We start from the raw sequence: 23,948 nt of genomic DNA on the forward strand, positions 1-23,948 counted from the left end.
TTCAGTCAACATGTTTCACTGCATCACTGCTGGAGCTGTTCTTTTCAATTGCAGCTATTCAGCACAGCCATCCTCAGCCTAGCCTGTTGCGCGTATAGGGGGGCAGGCCTGCTGCACCAGGCACCAACTCATACTCTACTAACAGCTTTGGTGCTGTGCTGCTTGCAGTGCATCTATTAATTGGCCTGACACCGGCAGCCTAAAATCATGTTGTCCTTTGCTTCTTCAGCCTATCCCATTTGCAGAGTCTTTTTAGCTCTGTTGGGTATGTCTGGTTCCTCTGCCCGCTGAGGTGAGGTTTCTACTGCTTCTACTTCTAATACTTCTACTAGTTATTTGTAATCTCTGACCACAAAGGCTACAGTTGCACTCCCCTGCCTTCCCCTGAATGTTCTGTATCTAATCTGCCCACAGCGTTGGATGATCCATCACCCATGGAGATTTTGCCTGATTCTGAGTTGCTCCAGTTTTTTCCCCACCGAGCTTGCCTCTGAGGCTTTTCAGTGTTTTGCCAATACCCCTAAATAAAGAGACCATTTAAAGTGGATTTAAACCCTTACATATACCCATTGAAGTAAACAGCTTCAGATAATATACAAACAAATCTCCCTACATAAGTTTTATTTGCATATCTGCTGTCTTCAGCTTTCTACACTGTTTAGACTGTAAACATGGCGCTTTTTTTTTTCTTCTTCCTGTTCCAGCACTGGGTGTGGAGTCTTGGCATACTCTTGGTGACAGCTGATTAGAATAAAGGCACAACCCCCCCCCCCCCCTCCACATAGGCAGAGGAAGAAAAAAACATGCACAGCTGTGCTTTGAATAGACAAGCTCTCTGTTAATCTATCTCTATGCAGCCACACGGCACAAATTTTCAGCTGCTTTTATCTCCTGTGTCGGAGAGCTTGTCAGAAGTTACAGGACGTAGGGCTTTGGAGAGTGATAAGTAAACACTACAGATATATGTGCCCAGGTCAAATTTCATGAATGGGGTTTACATCCACTTTAATTTCTTATTGATTATGTGCACACTGCGTGAAACTAGAGGATCAGCCTGTTGCTTGTACTAGTTCTATTCCCAGTCTTGAGTCCTTTAGAGCTTATAAGACCACATAGACTTTCCCATTGAACCTGCTGTTCCAATGTTCCTTTTTGGAGACTAGAGACACTCTGACAAGATGTTTGCTACCCCCTAGTAGCCTTAAATCCATTAAAGGATAATTTTGTTTAAAAAAAAAAAAAAAAAACTCTACCCCTACTGTAGATCCAGGAGTGTCCTGCCTTAACAGAGCAACCACCGTATCTATAGAGGATGCACTTGTCTTTAAGGACTAAAATGATAAACAGTTGGAAGCCCTTTCCAGAGCACCATTCTTGCTGGCAGACCCTTCTTTTCACCCCATCTTGGCTGTGACCTTGCTTTGCTGAACCCTGGCTGACTAATCAATGTTCCTTAAATGGAATCTTCCCCATGTTACTTTTGATTTCTTGGTTAAAGAACATTTGGAGCAAATGATTATAGCCTTAAGCTATTGTTGTGACAGGCTGCTGGAGGTCTCCCATATCATGTCCAGCAAGGATCTTCTGTCCATACACTTGTGGAGGTTACTTTGGTTAAAGTACTGAACTGCAAAGCTCGCATACCAAGAAGCTTTTAAGGGAAATATCTTCATATCTGTTTTAGATACCATTGTCAAGGATGCTACTGTTGGTAAGATTACTCCTCTTTCTCAGCGGAAGAAGCCTAAGAAACAAAATGCAAAAGCTTCTCCCTCTTAAGTCATTAGAAAAGTCGCCTCTGTTTTTTCATTCTTGCAGTATCCACATCCAGACACCCAAATTCCTGGCTCCAATTCCACCTGCAAGTTCTAGGGCTCATAGTCCATAAAGTTCTTAGAACCTTTCTCAGCATGAAGGTGCGTCCCTACATTTTAGAGTGGAGGGATGTTAACCTTTGCGGTTGGACAGCTTGCATATCCGATTTCTGGGGACAATGATTCTGTTAGATCCTGACAATTCAGAAATTGCTGCTGGAACTGACTCATCCGTTGTAGTATCTTGGTCTATTCCTAGACACCGTACAGACCAAAATTCAGAGACACCTACGACCTACCGATCTCAGAGCTGAGTTTTAAAGGAACTGTTTGAGTCTTGTCTTTTGCATGAGAGTCTTGGTTCTCATGGTAATTACCTACAAGTAATTTGCATTGCCTATTTTTACTCCAGACCTCTAACCCCACATTCCACATTCCCCACAACCCAATTCCAGGTATTGGACAGACTAAGGGCACTGAGAAAGTCCTTCTTTCCTATCTTTTGGAAGATCCTTATAATGAATGGCAGCCTTTTGGGCTAGGGAGGAGTCCTGGGCACTCTGCTAGTACAGGGGACTTGGTCATCAGAGGAGTCTCATCTCCCGATTGACGTCCCAAAGCTTCAAGTACAGTAATTTGGCTTGAGAGGTTAACTGCAGAGATTTGGCACCAGATAATGGATCTTCTGCCAGAAGCAGTGGATATCTTGGGAACTTGGTGCTCCGAATTGTTGTGGTTTTCGCCAACACGATTTTCTTTTGGTTGAACTAGATGGACTTGTGTCTTTTTTCAGCCAGACTAACTATGTAACTATGTATGTGACACAAAATATATTTTCAGCTCCCTGGCTTTATTGTTGCCCAGCATGGGCTTTACAGGCTCCCTGCCTGTTCACACAACATATCACAGTGTTGGTCTGAGCCAGTGATGGCAAACCTTGGCACCCCAGATATTTTGGAACTACATTTCCCATGATGCTTATGCACTCTGCAGTGTAGTTGAGCATCATGGGAAATGTAGTTCCAAAACATCTGGGGTGCCAAGGTTTGCCATCACTGGTCTAAGCGCTTGCACTTGATTTACATTTTGCATACAATATGGGGTTGATTTACTAAAGGCAAGCGCAGTTGCGCTCTGCAGGGAAATTGTACCCAGAGCTTAGTGAATGTAGTCCAGCTTTACTTCTTAAAAAATACCCAATCGGGTGAAAGAAAAAAAAAAAAGCATTTTTGCTTGCACATGATTGGATGATGGAAATCAACAGCGCTTCACCACATTCACTAAATTCTGGGGATAATTCCTTTGCAGAGTTCAACTTCACTTGCAGAGTGCACAGTGTATTTGCCTTTAGTGAAAAAACAAAAAAACAAAAGATGTATCAGATCACTTGGCCTGATGGCACGATCTTTGAAACTGTTGCTTATTCATTGATACTTTGATACAGATACAGTCAGAAGTTAGAAGGGTGATGGAAATGTATTGCATTAAAAATACATTTCTCTTTTGTTTATTGACGGACACAGCTCCTGATCTTCATAACCATTGGGTTATACTGCCCCCTACAGGAGTAGGACACTAGGCAGAAAAAGAGTCTGGCTACACCTATGGGCAGTCCCAGGGGGTATACTCCCTCTGGACATAGTTCCTTGCTAGGATCTCCGGTCCTTGCAATTTTTTTCTTTTTAGATATACATTTTTTCTCCTGTGAGATCTACAATCAACTGCCGGACTGGGCGATGGGCTGGATAATCTAGATCCAGTGGTCACCCCAGTCTATCCAGTGAGCGCACTAAGGCCTCAGCTCCATGCTAGGTTGGTAATAATATAGCCCGAATGGACGGGGGCTGGCCTGCAAGTTACCGCCTCGTGAGGTCGCATACGACCGGATCTCGGCTCGAGTCGCAGCATTCCCCCTGGCCGACAGCCACCCATTTTGATGGAGAGGGGTTCTGTTTGGAGCAGTACCTGGCTGGTTCCTGGTATGGTGAGTAGCTGCCCCCCCTTTGGAGTGGACATGGGCCCCTCCTTGGGATGGTCAGACCTCCGGGTTCCCCTCCTTCCAGTCAGGCACCCACCTTTCATCTGCCCCCCACCCATCCAAACCCCCTTCTTTTATGCTGGGACTGTTTGGGTTGTCTGGTCCACTTCCAGGGGTGGGGGCAGGGCACTATACTGGCGATAGGGGCCAGGGGGGTGCGCCGCCGGCGACCAGACAATCGGCTGTGCGGGGGGGTTGTACTTGATGGGGACTCCTGCCAGGGCCCCTCCATCCTGCCTGGGTCTGTCTGTTAGGGTGCTGGTGGTAATCTGACGACAGAGATAGGCCCCGATGTCCGCTATAGGACGGAGCTTGGACGGAACCCCCAAGGTAAGTGACACAGGCTACCCTGAGGTGCGGAGTCTAAGTATCCACTGGTTTACGCCAGAGCCTCTGGTGGTGAGGATGGACTTCGCTGCGTATGGATACCAGGTCGCGGTCCTCAGGGTCGCCCCACCAAGGGAGAACCGATCAAGGTCCGAAGGCAGGTAAACAGACAAGGGAGATCTGAGAGAATGGTCAAACAAGCCAGGGTCAGGACGGGCAGCAGAGTCCGGAACAAGCCAAAAGGTCAACAGGAAATCAGTAGTAAACAGGTCACAGGTTCAGGAACAACGGCAGGAGCTGAAGACGAGACAGCACTGCACCTGTGTGCTGATCCAGCTTAAATAGTGCTCTTTCTTGATGAGAAGGGTGGAGCCGGAATAGCCTGTGAGTTTTAACTCATCCTCTGCCAGAGCCTTCCTGACAGGTTCCTAACATTGCCTCCCCTCCCTTACGGGCAACCTCCGGGTGCCCAAAAAGCTCCTTTTTTGTGGATGAGCACAAAAAAATGCTTGGATTAGGTCCGCAGCATGGACATTCCATTCAGGCTCCCAGGAGTTCTCTTCCGGACCATAACCCTTCCATTTGATGAGAAACTGTAGCTGGTTGCCTCTCTTTCGACAGTCCACCACAGCCTCAACCTCATACTCCACATCTCCATCCATGATCACAGGTTCTGAGGTACCGGAACTTCTACTGGGGAAGTTATCGGGGATCACGGGCTTCAGTAAGGAAACATGAAATATGGGATGGATCCGAAGGGTATCGGGTAGGGATAGTTCATAGGACACATCGAGTTTCCTTTTAACTGGAAATGGACCGATAAAACTGGGAGCCAGTTTCTTGGACGGGCAGGCCAGGCGGAGATTAGCCGTGGAAAGCCAGACCTGATCGTCAGGTTGAAGAATCAACTCTACCTTCTTTCTCTTGTCGAAGATTCTTTTGGACGCAGTTTGGGCCTTGGCTAAGGTCTCCCGCAGAAGGTTATTATTCCGGGAAAAGAAGTTGACGGTGTCTTGGACTGCAGGAACTCCGGATTCACATGGAATATCTGGTAAGAAGGAGGGATGAAATCCGTAATTAGCGAAGAAGGGAGATTGGCCAGTAACAGAGTGCTTGGAATTGTTGTAGGAGAATTCTGCAAATGGTAACAGGGCTACTCAGTCATCCTGGACAAAGATGGTAAAGCACCGCAGGTACTGCTGCAGGGTTTGGTTTTTCCTCTCAGTTTGTCCGTTGGTCTGTGGATGGTAGACTGAGGACATAGACAACTCGATCTGTAACAGTTTACATAAAGCCTTCCAGAAGCGGGACGTAAATTGTACCCCTCTGTCAGAGATGATGTTCCTGGGAATCCCATGGAGTCTTATGATCTCCCTAATGAAGATCTCTGCGGTTTCCCTTGCAGAGGGAGCACCCTTGAGGGGCAAAAAATGGGCCATTTTAGAGAGTCGATCTACCACCACAAAAATGGCAGAGCACTCCGCAGAAGGTGGAAGTTCCACAATGAAATCCATGGCAATTGTTTGCCAGGGCCGATCAGGGATGGGAAGAGGTCTGAGAAGGCCCCACGCCTTACTTCTGGCGGTTTTACACCGGGAACAGGTGGTACAGGAGAGTACATAACTCCTGCAGCTCTCTTCCATGTCAGGCCACCAAAAAACGCTGCAGGAGGTCAAGGGTTCTATAGACACCAATATGACCGGCCAGAGGGTGATTATGGCAGGCAGCCAGAATTGCTGTTCTGACCTCTTCCGGGACGAAGATCTTGTCTTTAACTCATAACAAGCCATTCTTGTGCAACAGGGGTATTCCGGGTGCACCAGGAATGTGGGCAGAAGCTTGCTCAAGACGGGCTTTCAGATTTGTGACTAAAAGTAGGAAGTTCTTTTCGGATAGGATGGTGTCAGGTACTGAAGTTTCCTTTGGGCTATCAAACATCTGGGACAGGGCATCCGGTTTAACATTTTTTGACCCAGGCCAATAGGTGATATGAAATGAAAACCTTGAAAAAAAAAGTGCCCACCGTGCCTGACGGGGTCTCAAACGTTTTGCAGATCTCAGATACTCAAGGTTTTTGTGATCCGTAAAAATAAGAATAGGGTGTACAGCCCCCTCAAGCAAATACCGCCATTCTTCAAGTGCGGCTTTGATCGCCAGAAGTTCCCGGTCCCCAACATCATAATTCCTCTCTGCAAAGGAGAGTTTCCTGGGAAAAGAAGGCTATCGGGTGTATCAAGTCCTTGGTTCCCTGTCTTTGGGAGATGACTGCCCCGACAGCAACTTCAGAAGCGTCAACCTCGAGGAGGTAGGGTAAGGTGGGATCCGGGTGACTCAACACAGGGGCTGACGTGAAGAGCTTCCTAAGGACCAAGAAGGCGGACTGGGCTTCGGGGGTCCATTGAAAGCGAACACTCTTCTTGGTGAACTAAGTAATGGGAGTGATGATATGAGAGAAACCCTTAATGAATTTTCTATAGAAGTTGGTGAAGCCAACGAATCGCTGCACTCCCTTTTTGTCAGATGGAGGTGGCCAATCCAGGATGGCAGAGACCTTCTGGGGATCCATCTCTATACCCTCTGTAGAAATTATTAACCCCAGAAACGGGATGCTGCTCCACTCGAATTCACACTTCTCGGCCTTAACATAGAGACCATGCTGACGAAGGCGGCCGAGGACATTTTGAACATGCTCGCGATGTTGCTCCAGGGATGTAGAGAAGATTAGGATGTCATCTCGGTAAACGATGACAAAGATATCCAGCCAATCCCGGAAAATATCGTTTACAAAGTGTTGAAACATAGCTGGGGCGTTGCAGAGGCCAAAAGGCATCACAAGATATTCGAAATGCCCGAACCTGGTACGAAAAGCTGTCTTCCACTCATCGCCTTCTCGAATACGGACTAAGTTGTAGGCCCCGCGGAGATCCAACTTAGTGAACAGGACAGCAGATCTGAGCCGCTGAAAGAGCTCGGGAACCAGAGGGAGAGGGTAGTGGTTCTTAATGGTAACTTTATTCAAGTCTCTGTAATCGATACAAGGTCGAAGGGAGTGATCCTTCTTTTCTACAAAAAAGATACCTGCCCCTGCCGGAGAGGTGGAAGGATGGATAAACCCCTTCTTCAGACTTTCGTCCACATAGTCCTTTAAAATGTCCAGCTCACGTTCAGATAGTGGGTAAATTCGGCCAAATGGGATCTCGGCTCCCGGGAGCAAGTCGATGGGGCAATCATATGAACGATGAGGAGGTAAGGTCTCAGCTCCCCGCTTACTGAAAACATCCAGGAAGTCGTGATAGGCCTTGGGTACAACAGAACGTAAATCAGGCTCAGATTCGAGACAGAACAGAGTTTGGGGGGACTTGGATGGAGCGGGTAGACAGAAGTTCCTGCAGTAAGGAGACGGGAACTGGACGGCTCCTGTGATCCAGTTGATTTGCGGGTTGTGTGCTTGCAACCATGGTAATCCCAGGATAATGGAAAATAAGGGAGATGCGATGACATCCAAACTTATCAATTCCTTATGGCCAGATGGAGAGACCATTGGAAGAGGAAGGGTTTCTTGGGTCACGGGTCCAGACTTGATGTGGGAGCCATCGGCCAGGAAGATGGTGAGGTCCTGGGTCTTGGTCTGGAGAGGTATGCCTTGCTGCCCCGCAAAGGAACGGTCAATGAAACAACTGCAGGCTCCCGAGTCAATGATTGCTGTAACCTGGACTGGTCCTTCTGGGAGCTGCAAAGACACAGGGAAGGCTAAGTGGGAGGTAGAGGTAACTGATGCCACACAACAGGAGCGAGACCGGCAAAGACTTATGGTGTTTCGCTGGGCAGGAGCGCACATAATGGCCAGCTTCTCCGCAATACAGGCAAAGATTACCCAGCTGGCGGCGACGTCCCTCCTCGGGAGACAAGACAGGCCGCATGACCCCAAGTTGCGTGGGTTCAGGAGCATCAGGCATGGCTCCAGCGGGAGCAGGGCTGGGAGAGACTGCCCCAGCGGAAGGGAAGTGTACAGGAGGTGCTACTTGTGGCAACATCCAGGCTGGCTGAAACTGCTGCTTTGATCGTTCTGCCCGGCGTTCTCGGAGCCGACGGTCGATTTGAGAGATCAAATCCTCTAGTGCGTCGGGGATGCCCACCCGGACCAATTCGTCCTTCACTGCTTCGGACAAGCCAAGACGGAACTGGTACCGGAGTGCAATCTCGTTCCAGGAAGTGTCGGAACTCAGGCGATGGAAGTCCGTGACATAGTCTTCTACGGGTCTGCGCCCCTGCTGGAGAACGTGTAGCGCAGTTTCTGCGGTGGAAGATCGCTGTGGATCATCATAGAGTTGGGCCATAGCCTCAAAAAAATGACAATAGGGAGTTCAAATGGGGGCTACCCTCTTCAAGGAGCCGATTGTCCCAGGACTGGGGTCTGCATAGTAGCAATGAAATAACAAACCCCACCTTGGTGGCCTCCAGGGAGAAGGTCCAGGGTTGCAAGGAGAAGTATAGCTGGCAGGCATTGCGAAATGCTCGGAATTTACCCCGATCTCCGGAATATTTTTCAGGGTTAGGGACCCGAGGTTCCGGTGGCAGCATCACTACTGTGGGGCTGGAGGCTGGTCCTGCGGCTGCAGCAGCGGAGGAGGGAGCAGATGGCGCAGTGGAATCTGCCGGGAGGGTTACAGAGCGCAATCGTCCCTCTAACTGTGTATAGCCATCCTGAAGCGTCCTCGCGGCTTGAGACAGGGCTGCTAGGTTTTGGCAGATCTCCTCTAACGGTGAAGCCTCTCTTGCAGGTTTCAACATGGCTGTCTCGTACTGTTAGGGTGCTGGTGGTAACCTGACGACAGAGATAGGCCCTGATGTCGGCTAGAGGGCGGAGCTTGGACGGAACCCCCAAGGTAAGTGACACAGGCTAGCCTGAGGTGCGGAGTCTAAGTATCCACCGGTTTTCGCCAGAGCCTCTGGTGGTGAGGATGGACTTTGCTGCGTGTGGATACCAGGTCGCGGTCCTCGGGGTCGCCCCACCAAGGGAGAACCGATCAAGGTCCGAAGGCAGGTAAACAGACAAGGGAGATCCGAGAGAATGGTCAAACAAGCCGGGGTCAGGACAGGCAGCAGACGAGCGGAGTCAGAAACAAGCCAAAAGGTCAACAGGAAATCAGTAGTAAACAGGTCACAGGTTCAGGAACAACGGCAGGAGCTGAAGACGAGACAGCACTGAACCTGTGTGCTGATCCAGCTTAAATAGTGCTCTTTCTTGATGAGAAGGGTGGAGCCGGAATAGCCTGGGAGTTTTAACTCATCCTCTGCCAGAGCCTTCCTGACAGGATCCTAACACTGTCCTTGAGGCCTAGGGATCCCTCATGGGTCCCTGGAAGCCTTGTGTTGCCATGCGGGCCTGCCATTTTGTTGTAGCCTGCGTGTTTCTATGCACAGTGGCCATTTTGCAGTGGCTTGCCTTTGAAAATAGCGGTGGCCATGACATTGGAAACCTTTAGGTGGCGATTTCGGCAGTGGGAGCCCCTCCTCATCCCTTGGTGCTAACTCCTGGATCCTTTCACTTCCTGATCGCCGCACGTGGAGTTCAGATTATCCTGGTGGCTACAGGTGCCTGTTTCTGCTGGGTGGTGAGTCTGGTGGGGTTCTCTCCCTCTCTGCTGAGGATTGCTTAGTGCTTTTTGCCTGGCGACTGGGTGGTGCTGCCAGCGTGGTGGGGGTTGTCCCTTGCAGTGTTTTACACCTTTTGTATGGGGTCCCCCCGGTGACTCATGGAGTCTTTGGAGCACATCCCTCCACCTGATCCCCTCTCTGAGGCTGAGGGGCCCTCTGGGTCCCAACCATCCATCGATGCACTGACAGTGGCCCTGAAGTCCTTTGTGTCCCGGGTAGAGTTGGCTTTTGGGTGATGGGCTAGCAAAAAGCGTCCCACGCCTTCCCCTACCTCATCGGTCTCACCAGATCTGATTCGGCCGCCGTGTACGTCTGCAACCACGCGCCTGGAATCCTCTGATAGTGAGGATGATTCCTTCACATCTGTAGCCACGCTTGAAAAGGAGCTGGTGGATGCACTGATTGTATCTGTGCGTGAGACCTTGAAGATCGAGGATGCAGCTGCACCTGCGGCGGAGGCGCAGGTTCCCTTTGGCACTAACAAACTATCCAGAGCAGCAAAGATGTTTTTTTTCCCTGCCTTTTTTGACAAAATTGTTGCTAAAGAGTGGGGATGACCAAAGTGTCCCCTTGGGGTCCCTAAGCGATTTTATAGGCATTACCCCTATGAGTGGAACCTTATTAAAACATGGACTGTTCCACCAGTGGTGGATCCTCCGGTTTCCAGATTGAGCAAGGGAACTATGATTACGGTTGAAGAGTCCCCGGCCTTTAACCTTCTTACCGGTATTCCCGAGTGTGGCTCGGGGGGGAATTTCAGTGCCATTAGCCATTGTAACCCCGACCACACTCAGGGTACCGCCAGGGAGCATTGCTGGATCCTGAAAGAGGGGTTACTTACCTTGTCCCCGAGATCCCGCAATGTATTCCGGCAGCATACGGCAGCCAGATCTTCCGCCTGATGCTCAGTGCTCCGGCTTCCGTCTCCTGCGAGTGTCACGTTGCAGGGGGTGGAACCGGCAGCATATTTGAAAATTAAAACACACAAACACACTGATATATTGTAATCCTATTGGATTACATTACTAAATAAAATAAATTGACATTAGTTTGCCCCCCCCCCCAGTGCCCTTGCCTGCAGTTTTACTGTACTAATATATATATATATATATATATATATATATATATATATATATATATACACGTGTGTGTATATGTATATCTATATGTATATATATATATATATATGTGTGTGTATATGTATGTATATATATATATATATACAGTGCCTTGCGAAAGTATTCGGCCCCCTTGAATTTTGCGACCTTTTGCCACATTTCAGGCTTCAAACATAAAGATATAAAACTGTAATTTTTTGTGAAGAATCAACAACAAGTGGGACACAATCCTGAAGTGGTACGAAATTTATTGGATATTTCAAACTTTGTTAACAAATAAAAAACTGAAAAATTGGGCGTGCAGAATTATTCAGCCCCTTTACTTTCAGTGCAGCAAACTCTCTCCAGAAGTTCAGTGAGGATCTCTGAATGATCCAATGTTGACCTAAATGACTAATGATGATAAATAGAATCCACCTGTGTGTAATCAAGTCTCCGTATAAATGCACCTGCACTGTGATAGTCTCAGAGGTCCGTTTAAATCGCAGAGAGCATTGTGAAGAACAAGGAACACACCAGGCAGGTCCGAGATACTGTTGTGGAGAAGATTAAAGCCAGATTTGAATACAAAAAGATTTCCCAAGCTTTAAACATCCCAAGGAGCACTGTGCAAGCGATTAATATTGAAATGGAAGGAGTATCAGACCACTGCAAATCAACGAAGACCTGGCCGCCCCTCTAAACTTTCAGCTCATACATGGAGAAGACTGATCAGAGATGCAGCCAAGAGGCCCATGATCACTCTGGATGAACTGCAGAGATCTACAGCTGAGGTGGGAGACTCTGTCCATAGGACAACAATCAGTCGTATACTGCACAAATCTGGCCTTTATGGAAGAGTGGCAAGAAGAAAGCCATTTCTTAAAGATATCCATAAAAAGTGTCGTTTAAAGCTTGCCACAAGCCACCTGGGAGACACACCAAACATGTGGAAGAATGTGCTCTGGTTAGATGAAACCAAAATCTAACCTTTTGGCAACAATGCAAAATGTTATGTTTGGTGTAAAAGCAACACAGCTCATCACCCTGAACACACCATCCCCACTGTCAAACATGCATCATGGTTTGGGCCTGCTTTTCTTCAGCAAGGACAGGGAAGATGGTTAAAATTGATGGGAAGATGGATGGAGCCAAATACAGGACCACTCTGGAAGAAAACCCGATGGAGTCTGCAAAAGACCTGAGACTGGGACGGAGATTTGTCTTCCAACAAGACAATGATCCAAAACATAAAGCAAAATCTACAATGGAATGGTTCACAAATAAACATATCCAGGTGTTAGAATGGCCAAGTCAAAGTCCAGACCTGAATCCAATTGAGAATCTGTGGAAAGAACTGAAAACTGCTGTTTACAAACGCTCTCCATTCAACCTCCCTGAGCTCGAGCTGTTTTGCAAGGAGGAATGGGCAAAAATTTCAGTCTCTTGATGTGCAAAACTGATAGAGACATACCCCAAGCGACTTACAGCTGTAATCGCAGCAAAAGGGGGCGCTACAAAGTATTAACTTAAGGGAGCTGAATAATTTTGCACGCCCAATTTTTCAGTTTTTTATTTGTTAAAGTTTGAAATATCCAATAAATTTCATTCCACTTCATGATTGTGTCCCACTTGTTGATTCTTCACAAAAAATTACAGTTTTATATCTTTATGTGTAAAGCCTGAAATGTGGCAAAAGGTCGCAAAGTCCAAGTGGGCCGAATACTTTCGCAAGGCACTGTATGTATGTATATATATATATACACGTGTGTGTGTATGTATATAATGTATGTATACGTGTGTGTGTGTGTGTGTGTGTGTGTGTGTATATATATATATATACTGTATGTACTTTAACTTTTTTATAGTTATTTATTATATTGTAATTTATGATTTTGTGTTTCAAACTTTATCATAATCGAGATGTTCTAAAGAAGAACGCACAGTAAAAAAAAATCTTATGTAAATAGTTGGTTTGGGCTGCTCGTCTTTAAGAATTACATACAAAATAATGGTACCGCTTTCAGCACCTAAAATCTGAAACAATCATACCACCAAGGAGGTTTAAGATCCGGCTGACAGGAAGGCAGAAGCTGTGGCCCAATATGTACACTCTGGCTGGTTCGACCCTGAGGCCGGTATTCACCATTGCCCTAGTGTCGCAAATTCTGACTGAGTGCGCTAAGCTTTTATGCCATGACCTGGAGGGAGAACAGCTCCCCCCTGCCTGTGCTGAGCTGGCGGACCAGCTAGTCCAGGGGCTGCAGTTTATCTGTGATGCCTCTTTGTCTTTGGCTCCCCTGATAGCTCGCCTCTCTGTTTTGGCAGTGGTCCTTCAGCGTGTCTTTTGGGTCGATTGCTGGTCTGTGGACCAGACTTCTAAAAGGCCTTGACTGATCTACCCTTTCAAGGAGATCGCCTGTTTGGAGCTACCCTGAATGACATCAATAAAGGTCTCACAGGGGGGAAAGGTACCTTTCTTCCGCAGGCTACTAAGAGCAAGACGTGGGCCCTCCTTCTCGGCTCATATGTTTTTTCATCCCTCAGGATCGACTGACAAGGGCTCGAAGCCTTTCAGGGCCTCCTCTGGAGGATCCAAACGAACCTGGTCTGGCAAGCTGAGAGCGGTTTTTCCAGACTCGCAGACAAGGCTCCTAAAGCATAAAGGTGCGCCCTCACACGTATCGGGGGTGGGGGGAAGTTTTCGCTGGTTTCCGGACTCGTAAACTTCCCTGGTACAAGACAAGTGGGTCCACAAAGTCATTTGATCTGGCTACAAGATCGAATTTCACTCTTTCCCCGGCAAGGTTCTTTCCTTCCAACTTGCGCATGTCCCTGGACCACTTACAGGGTCTGTTTGGGGTGTTGCAAGACCTGTTGCTTCAAGGGGTTATTGTTCCGAATTCGGAACGTTTTCAGGGTTTTTACTCAAACCGGTTTGCAGTTCCCAGGAAGTAAGGCAAGGTGCATCCATACCTGGATCTTAAGGCGCCGAACTGCTTTGTGCGGGTTCAGAAGTTTAGGAGGGAGTCCATTCGCACGGTGGTGGCATTCCTGCATCAGGGGGATTTTCTTGCCTCTATCGACATCAAGGATGCTTACCTTCACATTCCAATATGTGCCGGTCACCAGCGCTTCCTCCGCTTTACCGTGGGAGAGGAGCATTATCAGTTTGTGGCGTTACTCTTTGGTCTCGCCTCTGCTTCTGGGGTCTTCACCAAAGTGTTAACCCCGGGATAGCACTGTTACGCCAATAGTGGATTGCGGTACTGGGCTACTTGGAAGACCTCCTACTGCTCTTGTGGAAAACCTGGAAATCACCATACGAAATCTGCTCGCGTTCGGCTGGATTCTGAACTTTTAGAAGTCTGCTCTGGTTCCATCCACAAAGTTGGACTATCTGGGTCTGACTCTTGACTCGGCCTTAGCCAGAGTGCTCCTTCCTCTGGACAAAACTCCAGAAATTGCAGGGCGCAATTCATCTCCTGCTGTCCAGCAGATGGACATCCTTCCGAACTTGCATGCGGGTGCTGTGCCTGATGGTGTCTACCTTTTGAGGTGGTTCTGTTTGCACAGTTCCATACGAGGTCCCTGCAATGGTAGATTCTGGCCAAATGGGACAGGACTCCACAGTTTCTGGGCAATCCTTCCTTCCCCCGTATTGATCACCACAGATGCCAGCCTGTCCGGCTGGAGAGGCGTCCTCGGAAAACATTCTGCTCAGGGGATCTGAACCCTGGAAGAGTCCAGACTACTGATCAATGTCTTGAAACCCCAAGCGATCAGACTGTGTCTGGAATATTGCCAAGATTTCTACACAGGATCCAGGCAGAAAGGATTCTGGTCATCTTGATGGCTCCCGACATGCCTCGCCGGACTTGGTACGCCGATCTGGTGCAGCTGGTCACTGAGGTTCCTTAGAAGCTTCCTCTCAGGGAGGACCTGCTGTCCCAAGGACCAATCCTCCTTCCTGCTTTACAGTCACTGGCTTTGACAGCTTGGCTGTTGAACGCCAGGTGCTGAAAGATAGAGGTTTATCTGAGTCACTGATTCCTTCGCTGTTAAAAGCTAGAAAATTGAATTCTAGGAATATCTACCATTGTACGTGGAAGACGTACATTGCATGGTGTGAGTCTCTTGGGGGTTCATCCTCAGTCCATCTCGTGGCTTGGATCTTGACCTTCCTTCAACGGGGGGTTGAACAGAAATTGGCCTTGAGTACCATCAAGGGCCAGGTGTCGGCTTTGGCGGCCTTCTTCCAGCGACCCTTGACGACACACTCCCTGGCGCCTACCTTTCTTCAGGGTGTCTGAAATTTTGTTCCTCCAGTGGTTTCAGTTGCCGCCTTGGGACCTCAATTTGGTGCTTTCGATCCTCCAGAAGCTACCCTTTGAGAATCTTTGGGGGATTCCCTTGCTTACGCTGTCTCAGAAGGTTTTTTTTTTTTTTTTGGTGGCTATTACCTCTACGTGCAGGGTTTCAGACCTGGCGCCGTTATCCTGTCATTCACCTTACCTGGTGATTCACAAAGATAAGGTGATTCTTCGCCCCTGTCCGTCGTTCCTCCCAAAGGTTGTCTCTAATTTTCATTTGATCAAAGACATTGTGGTACCTTCCCTTTGTCCCAGGCCTAAACATCAGAAGGAAATTGCCTTGCATGCGTTGGATGTGGTCTGGGCAATTAGGGTGTACCTGGCAGCTACGGAGTCTTTTAGGAAATCAGACTCACTATTTGTGTTCATGGATGGGCCTTGGAAAGGGTTGTCAGTTTCCTCTGCAACCATTTCCAGATGGATCAGACAGACGATTATTCAGGCCTATTCCATCAGTGGTCAGGTTCCTCCTTTACCTGTGAAGGCACACTCTACTAGGGCGCTTAATGCCTCCTGGGCCTTCCGTCATCAGGTGTTGGTGATGCAGGTTTGCAAGGCGGCCATCTGGTCGTCCGTGCACACTTTTACAAAGTTTTATAAAGTGGATGTGTTGGCATCTGCAGATGCTTCTTTTGGCTGCAAGGTTTTGCAGGCTAGTGTTAGAGGACCTGATCCTCTTTGGGAAAGTATTGTTTTTTTCAGATGGGCTCCAGTTGTTTTGGTTGAGCTCCTGTTTCCTGGTTGGCTACTGTTTAACCTTGGGAATTGTTTTTACTGTTATCACCCCTCATGTTTAAGACTGCTTTGGGATGTCCCAATGGTTATGAAGATCAGGAGCTGTGTCCATCAAAGAACTAAAGAGAAATAGAGGTTTTTGACTTATCCTAAAATCCATTTCTCTGATGTTCATTGACGGACACAGCACCCATCCCTCTGTGAAGTTGTAATTCTTCTGGCACTGCTTGTAACTAAACTGAGTACCTATAGCAGAGATAGGGAATATACCCCCTGGGACTGCCCATAGGCATAGCCAGATTATTTTTCTGCCTAGTGTCCTACTCCTTTAGGGGGCAGTATAACCCAGTGGTTATGAAGATCAGGAGCTTTGGCCATCAATGAGCATCCGAGAAATGGATTTTACGGTAAGTCAAAAATCCAATTTTTTTGCAACGCAAATAAAGCAATAATATACACTGCATGATTGGTAGAAATTAATGTTTATTTATATTAGCTCATCTACACTTAATATGTCTGGCTAGCCATTGAAATACCTCTTTCTTACTGTCTAGTTCACTTCACCCCAGACATGGATAATCCTGTTTTCACGCTAACCATTCATACAAACTTTTAGCTTCTTACTGTCCAAGTCGCTTCACACCAATCATTGGCCTCAAACTGGGTCGGGGATCCATATTCCTAAAAGATATGTAGGCATTTATTTTTTAGTTGGTCAGTTGTGGCAGAGTTGGTATGTAAACTGTGGCAGATGTAAAAAAAAGAATGCTTTAGTCAATTAATAACATGTATGAAGCCATAGTCTTAATGTGAAGTAGCTGTATACCTAGTTGTTCTATCATCATTGGTGTAAGGTACATGGCATTGCTGATATGGGTTCAGTACATTTTCGTTCTTTTTATTCATTCTGTGTGTTGATATAGTTTCATAATGTTAAATATGCATTTTTCATGCAACTCTGAGACTTTTCTCCACGTAGATTTAAAAAAATGTCTATCTGCTCCACTGTAAAATATTTGGAGGAGCTGCATTGGTGTCCTTCTAGGCTTTTGTACCATCATGACTGCCTATTCTATAGAAAAGTTTTTGTTCAGGCCAGAGTTCTGTTTAGGCTTACCATTTTCAAGGATATGTTTGATTGCTAGTTATTTCACGCGCTTATCCTAGGATGGTTTGGTATGCTCAGAAACCAAGTTTGTTAATGACCACAAGATTCACATAAGACTGTTTGTTTTTTTCATGCAGTTATCCTCACAGATGAAGAGGTCCAGAGAAAGAGGGAGATGATATTGAAACGTAAAGAAGAAGAAGCACAGCGAGAGTCTCAAAGACCCAAAATGTCTGAAGAACAACAAAAAATAATTGACGTACTTTTGGAAGCTCATAGGAAGACCTTTGACACAACATACTCAGACTTCGGCCAGTTCAGGGTAATTTCATTTTTTTTTTTTTTTTTTTTTTTTTTACTTTCAATATTTTTTATTGGATTTTCATAAAGAATAACATAGACAAATTTTGCCAGTGTTACAGAACAAACAAGTGGGGTGAGTATAAAGCCGAACTTGATCAAGTACAGTAATATATAGGAGTTCTCATGCATGTTTCAAATAGGAGTTGGCATTGATTTTGTATCTGCAATCGGAAAGCCGTCATTCATAACACTTGCTACTTTTTCATGCAACATTATCCTGGAAATCTTCTGTTTCATGCGAGGGACAGACACACAGGGAGATTTCCACGCTCCAGCAATAGTGATCTTAGCCGCTAGTAACCTAAAATAAATAAAATGTTTAGTGCGTCGGGGGCTTGGCCCAGAGTGTCGTTCAGTAGGGCGATAGAGGGTGGTTGTTCTAATTCAAGATTTGTTAGTTTTGTATCAAAGCAAAAACCTTGTTCCAGAAACTTCTAATCCTAAGACATTCCCACCAGACGTGAAGCATCGTTCCTCGCAGAGAGCACCCTTGAAAAACACTTCTCAGACGATGAAGGGTACATCTTGGCTAAGCGAGAGGGAACCATGTACCATCTTGTCAATACTTTAATATTCGCCTCTATCAAGGAGATATTTAGAATGCCCCTGTAGGCAGTCCGGAGCCTAGCATTCCAATAGTCAGGCTCTATTACAATACCAAGGTTCCTCTACTATGCCAACATACAGTATCTCACAAAAGTGAGTACACCCCTCACATTTTTGTAAATATTTTATTATATCTTTTTATTTGACAACACTGAATAAATTACACTTTGCTGCAATGTAAAGTAGTGAGTGTACAGCTTGTATAACCGTGTAAATTTGCAGTCCCCGCAAAATAACTCAACACACAGCCAATAATGTCTAAAGCACTAGAAACAAAAGTGAGTACACCCCTAAGTGACAATATCCAAATTGGGCCCAAAGTGTAATTTTTTTGTGTGGCCACCATTATTTTCAAGCACTGCGTTAACCCTTTTGGGCATTGAGTTCACCAGAGATTCACGGGTTGCCACTGGAGTCCTCTTCCACTCCTCCATGATGACATCACCGACCTGGTGGATGTTAGAGACCTTGCGCTCCTCCACCTTCCATTTGAGGATGCCCTACAGATGCTCAATACAGTTTAGGTATGGAGACATGCTTGGCTAGTCCATCACCTTTACCATCAGCTTCTTTAGCAAGGCAGTGGTCGTCTTGGAGGTGTGTTTGGGGTTGTTATCATGTTGGAATACTGCCCTGTGGCCCAGTCTCTGCAGGGAGGAGATCATGCTCTGCTTCATTATGTCACAGTACATGTTGGCATTCATGGTTCCTCAATGAACTGTAGCTCCCCAGTGCCGGCAGCACTCATGCAGCCCCAGACCATGACACTCCCACCACTATGCTTGACTGTACGCAAGACATACTTGTCTTTGTACTCCTCACCTGGTTGCTGCCACACACGCTTGACACCATCTGAACCAAATAAGTCTATCTTGGTCTCATCAGACCACAGGGCATGGTTCCAGTAACCCATGTCTTTAGTCTACTTCTTTTCAGCAAACTGTTGGCTTTCTTGTGCATCATCTTTAGAGGTTTCCTTCCTTCTGGGACGACAGCCATGCATGCCAATTTGATGCAGTGTGCGGTATATGGTCAGAGCACTGACAGCCTGACCCACCACCCTTTCAACCTCTGCAGCAATGCTGTCAGCACTCACACGTCTATTTCCCCAAAGACAACCTCTGGATATGATGCTGAGCACGTACACTCAACTTTTTTGGCCCACCACGGCGAGGCCTGTTCTGATTGGAACTTGAAGAAAACAACAAGAGAAGGGCACACTGACCTTGTGCATTACCACTTAAAAGTTTATTAAAATCAAAGAAGGGTAGCGTACAATATATTTACAAACGTAGCATATGAACAAGCATATAGGAAATGGGCACCGCTCGCTTCCAGGACACTTCTCTACTGCTGGAAAGCGTGATGGCGTCCTTAAAACCTAATGTGGCTTACGCATTTTCGAGGGAGGACCCTCTTCCTCAAAGCCAAAATCGCCACTCCGATTGGAACTTGTCCAATTAAACTTCTGTATGGTCTTGGCCACCGTGCTGCAGCTCAGTTTCAGGGTCTTGGCAATCTTCTTATAGCCTGGGCCATCTTTATGTAGAGCAACATTTTTTTTTCAGATCTTCAGAGAGTTGCCATGAGGTGCCATGTTGAACTTCCAATGACCAGTATGAGAGAGTGAGAGCGATAACACCAAATTTAACACACCTGCTCCCCATTCACACCTGAAGCCTTGTAACCCAAACAAGTCACATGACTCCAGGGAGGGAAAATGGCTTATTAGGCCCAATTTTCACTTAGGGGTGTACTAACTTTTGTTGCCAGCAGTTTAGACATTAATGGCTGTGTGTTGCTATTTTGAGGGGACAGCAAATTTACACTGTTATACAAGCTGTACACTCACTACTTTACATTGTAGTAAAGTGTCATTTCTTCAGTGTTATCACACACAAAAGATATAATATTTACAAAAATGCGAGAGGTGTACTTTTTTTTGTGAGATATTGTATATGGTTGTTTCATTGGTGAGCTCAGTAACAATGCATAGACTATGGAAATGCCACCTCTGGTGCCCTGATCCTTAGCAAACCACTGTTCATATGGACTTAGTCATGAAGGGTCCGAGTGGGAGTGAAGGCATGATAAGAAATGTGCGATTTGATGAAAGCTAAGTTGTTCGGTGTGAAGGATCTTCAGCTTATTAATACAATGAGACAAGGTAAAGGGCCCTTTATGTGTATAGAAGTGTCCTATGCGGTAGAAGCCCTTATTTGTCCACCATTTGAAGGCCCAAATCTTCATGCCCGGAGGGAAAGCTGGATTATGGAAAAAATGATCTAGCGGCGCGAAGGCCGAAATCAACACCGGGTTGTTGCGCACCTGGTACAACAAAGCAAAGGAGTGGGATAGGGTGGGCACCAGAATAGGGGGCCTAGCCCTAGGGGGCACCACAGAAGGAAATCAATATTGAGGGACGGGATCGCTTGCCGTTCAATGTTGTCCCAATCAGGACGTTCCTGTCGCGTGTACACAACAGAAAGCTGTGCAAGTTGGGCCACCTTATAATATCTCCAAAGGTCCGGAACCCTAAATCCTCCATTGGTCCTTAGTGTGTATAGTGTGGCATGGGGTAGCCTGTGACCCTTATGTCCCCAGATAAATTTTAGGACTCTAGATTGAAATTTAGTCAAACCTGCCCTATCAATTGGGGTGGGGAGGGAGTGAAACAGATATATTAATTTAGGCAATAGGGTCATTTTGAATGCTGCTCTTCTCCCCAACCATGAGAAGTCATGTAGTATCCAACGCAAAAGTAGGCAGTTTAGGTGACGGTAGGAGGGGGGAAAGTTGGTTGAATATAGTGATCGATAGGAGGTAGTGAGGGAGAGTCCCAGGTACGCCAAAGCGCTAGGTTGCCTTTGAAACGGGAAAGCCTCCCCTAAGTGTGTCAATAGTTATTCAGGGAGATTAATATTTAATGCCATTGACTTTGTCTCACCTGAAGTCCTGATATGCCGCCAAACTCCCTTCAATGTCTTCTTGAGGTTGGAGATTGAGGTAAGAGGGGAGGTGATAAACAGGAGGATATCGTCCGCAAATAGCACACATTTATGTTTTCCTGTTCCGCAGGTAACACCTTTTGATATCTGAGTTATCTCTAATCGCTATTGCTAGCGTTTCTGTCATGATGACAAAGCTCAACGGGGATAGAGTACCACGTGAGATCTCAAAGGAATTAGAATGAAAAACTTGCCAGTTTGATTGTCGCTCGAGGGGATGAGTATAGATTGTCCATGATGTGGAGAAATCGTGGGCCAAAGCCCCAGGTCCTTAAGACCTTAAACATGTATGGCCAGGATACAGAATCAAAGGCCTTTTGTAGATCTAGGAAGAGAACAAGTCCCTCTTGGGGGGGCACCGCCCACTCACGATGTCTGCATGAGGAAGATCAAATCTATAGCCCTTCGAGTTTGATCTGGACCCTGTCTGCCCGGGATGAAGCCCACCTGATCCCCCTGTGTATATATCGTGGAATAAAAAAATGCTAAACGATTGGCAATCACTTTAGTGAATCATTTGAGATCATTGTCTTTAAGGGATATAGGTCAATAATTACCCACCTTCCCAGGATCCTTCTGTGGTTTTGGTATGACTGAAATGTAAGTCATATGGGAAGGGGGTCCAAGAGGGCTCCATCTCGCAGGGCGTTGAAGTAGTTTACCAAGTGTTGGATAAGTACTGTATGTCTTGGAACTTACGGTAGTACAGGGCTGGGAACCCATCGGGACCCAGTGCCCAGCCTATCTTGGTGGATTTAACTGCCAATTTAGTTCCTGTGCTGTGAAGGGAGCTTCCATGATCAAATTATGATCTTCAGAAAGTCTGGGAAGGCGCAAGCCCTCCAAGTGAGCCGCTATGGGCCGAGAATTTTCTGCAGACAGGGCTTTGTACGTCGAAGAATAAAAATCGTGAAAGATTTCCAATACTTTTCAAGGGTTTTAAGTGTAAGAGCCGTCTGGACAGCGCATCTTTGGAATCACCCTATTCCACATTTTCGGATTCAACCTTTTGGCGAGTAGGGAGTCTATTTTGTCTCTATGCATGTAAAATCTTATTGAAGCCCAAAAAATGCTTTTTTCCGCTTGCGACGTTAACTCTGAATTGAGTTCCAATCTTTTTTGGTCAATTTGTTGTATGATAGACAGGCTCGTGGGAATGTAATTCGCGGTCAAGAAGGGAGATCTGTCCCCGCCATGCTTTGTTTAGTTGTGAAGCCCTTTGAATTATTATGCCGCAAATTGTCGCCTTGTTGGCTGCCCAAATCATTAACCGGGGATACCCCTTCCGTTAGATTATCCTGGAAGTATTGTCTTAAGTCTGTGCGAATATCTTCACACCAGCATTCATCAGACAATAGAGATTCATTGAGTCTCCACTGTGGCGCCGGGGGGGGGGGGGGGGCGTGAGTGACAAATAATTTTGGGGGTTGGGGGGGGGGGAGACCGTGAGTGACGAATAATTTTATTTTTTTAATAATTGAAACATCAGTCAAATACCTTATGAATTTATGTTTATCAAACAAAAATTTGTAATTTTTAATCATTATATTAGAAAATAAAGAAAAAGGAATAAGTGTGTCATAATGTGCCAATTCACTTATTGGCCAAGGTAAGTTATGATTAAAGTTGTTCTCTTTAAGATCTTTGCAAACAAGGGAGGCTTCTTTGCATCTGGAGGAAAAAGCTTAACTTCCTCATATGGAAAGATTTCTTTCCAGTAAAAACGTAAAAGGTTTAGCAGATTTCCTCAGGTGCTAGTTTTAGCTGGATGCATTTCAAAATAAACAGAATAGTTGTCTAGGTCGACTACGTTCAATGTGGTGAAATGCGTTATAGGGGTGATCTCTGGGTTGGGTCTACAGCTGTGGGTATTGCTTGAATAAACCTTGATCTTTTTGTACATCTTCAGTGTGCAGCTGCCTTTCGTGGTATGATTGGAGCAAGGACATCTCCTTTTCAGCCTTTACTGAACTCTAGGAGATAGAGGAATTGCCTAGTGGAGGATAGCTGTATGCTGCCAAAAAACAGGATTTAACAAATATTATTAATATGTATAATAGTAACTCCATACACAGCTGGGAATATCTGATAGCATTAAAAGGATCAGGAAGGATTTTTTTTCTTGGAGAAAATTGTAACATGTTTTAAAAACAGTTTTTGCCTTCCACTGGATCAATTGTGGGTTTACAGTAAGGTTCTAAGGATGCAGGTTTGTTCATTTACATTTATATTGCTTTTACATTGGTTGATGTTGATGGTCATCTGTCTTTTTTTTTTTTTTTTTTTTTAACCTGATCAACTATGTAAGTCCGAGGGAACATCTTGCAAAGCTCTGCTAGTGAGACTTTTCAAATGATAGGCTTCACCTTCATGTGAGAGTCGGCACAACACAAATCCTTTGTTTACACACACTTTCTAATGTGATCAGTTTGGTCAGGTGCTCCATGGTATTGGCTATGGAGGTATGCTGTGGAGTTGATGGTCTATCTGGAACCAATTTGCAAGCATAGCCAGTGGAAAAAAGGCATTGCCAGCAGGATGTAAAGATTATTGTAGGTAATGCTTGTGGTATCCAGGTTAGTATGCATCTAGTGTGGAGGAGGATAGGTTATTTTTTGGTTAACACTTACATTTAGTTAAAAAAAAAAAATACTGTTTCACCTCACATGCATCTACCTATATATTTTTTTTAAGTCTGTGTTTTTTTTAAATAATGCCCTTTTTCTTTTTTGCTAGCTGTTTATTAATGTTGCATTAATACATAAAGTAGGTGAAAAAATATGTATAAAAATACAATAACATTTATACAATTCACAGTAGC

At 46.0% G+C, this 23,948-nt stretch overlaps 1 protein-coding gene across 1 annotated transcript in view; it reads left to right on the forward strand.

The window, feature by feature from the left end:
• Positions 1-23,948, forward strand: part of VDR (vitamin D receptor) — a 365,732-nt gene that overhangs the window by 288,954 nt on the left and 52,830 nt on the right. Inside the window, exon 4 of the mRNA XM_082246135.1 lies at positions 17,288-17,472. Coding sequence (XP_082102261.1) covers positions 17,288-17,472 — 185 coding nt within the window. The remainder of the gene's footprint in view (positions 1-17,287; positions 17,473-23,948) is intronic.

This window comes from Pelophylax lessonae (genome assembly GCF_965119305.1).
Source record: "Pelophylax lessonae genome assembly, chromosome: 2".
NCBI lineage: Eukaryota > Metazoa > Chordata > Amphibia > Anura > Ranidae > Pelophylax > Pelophylax lessonae.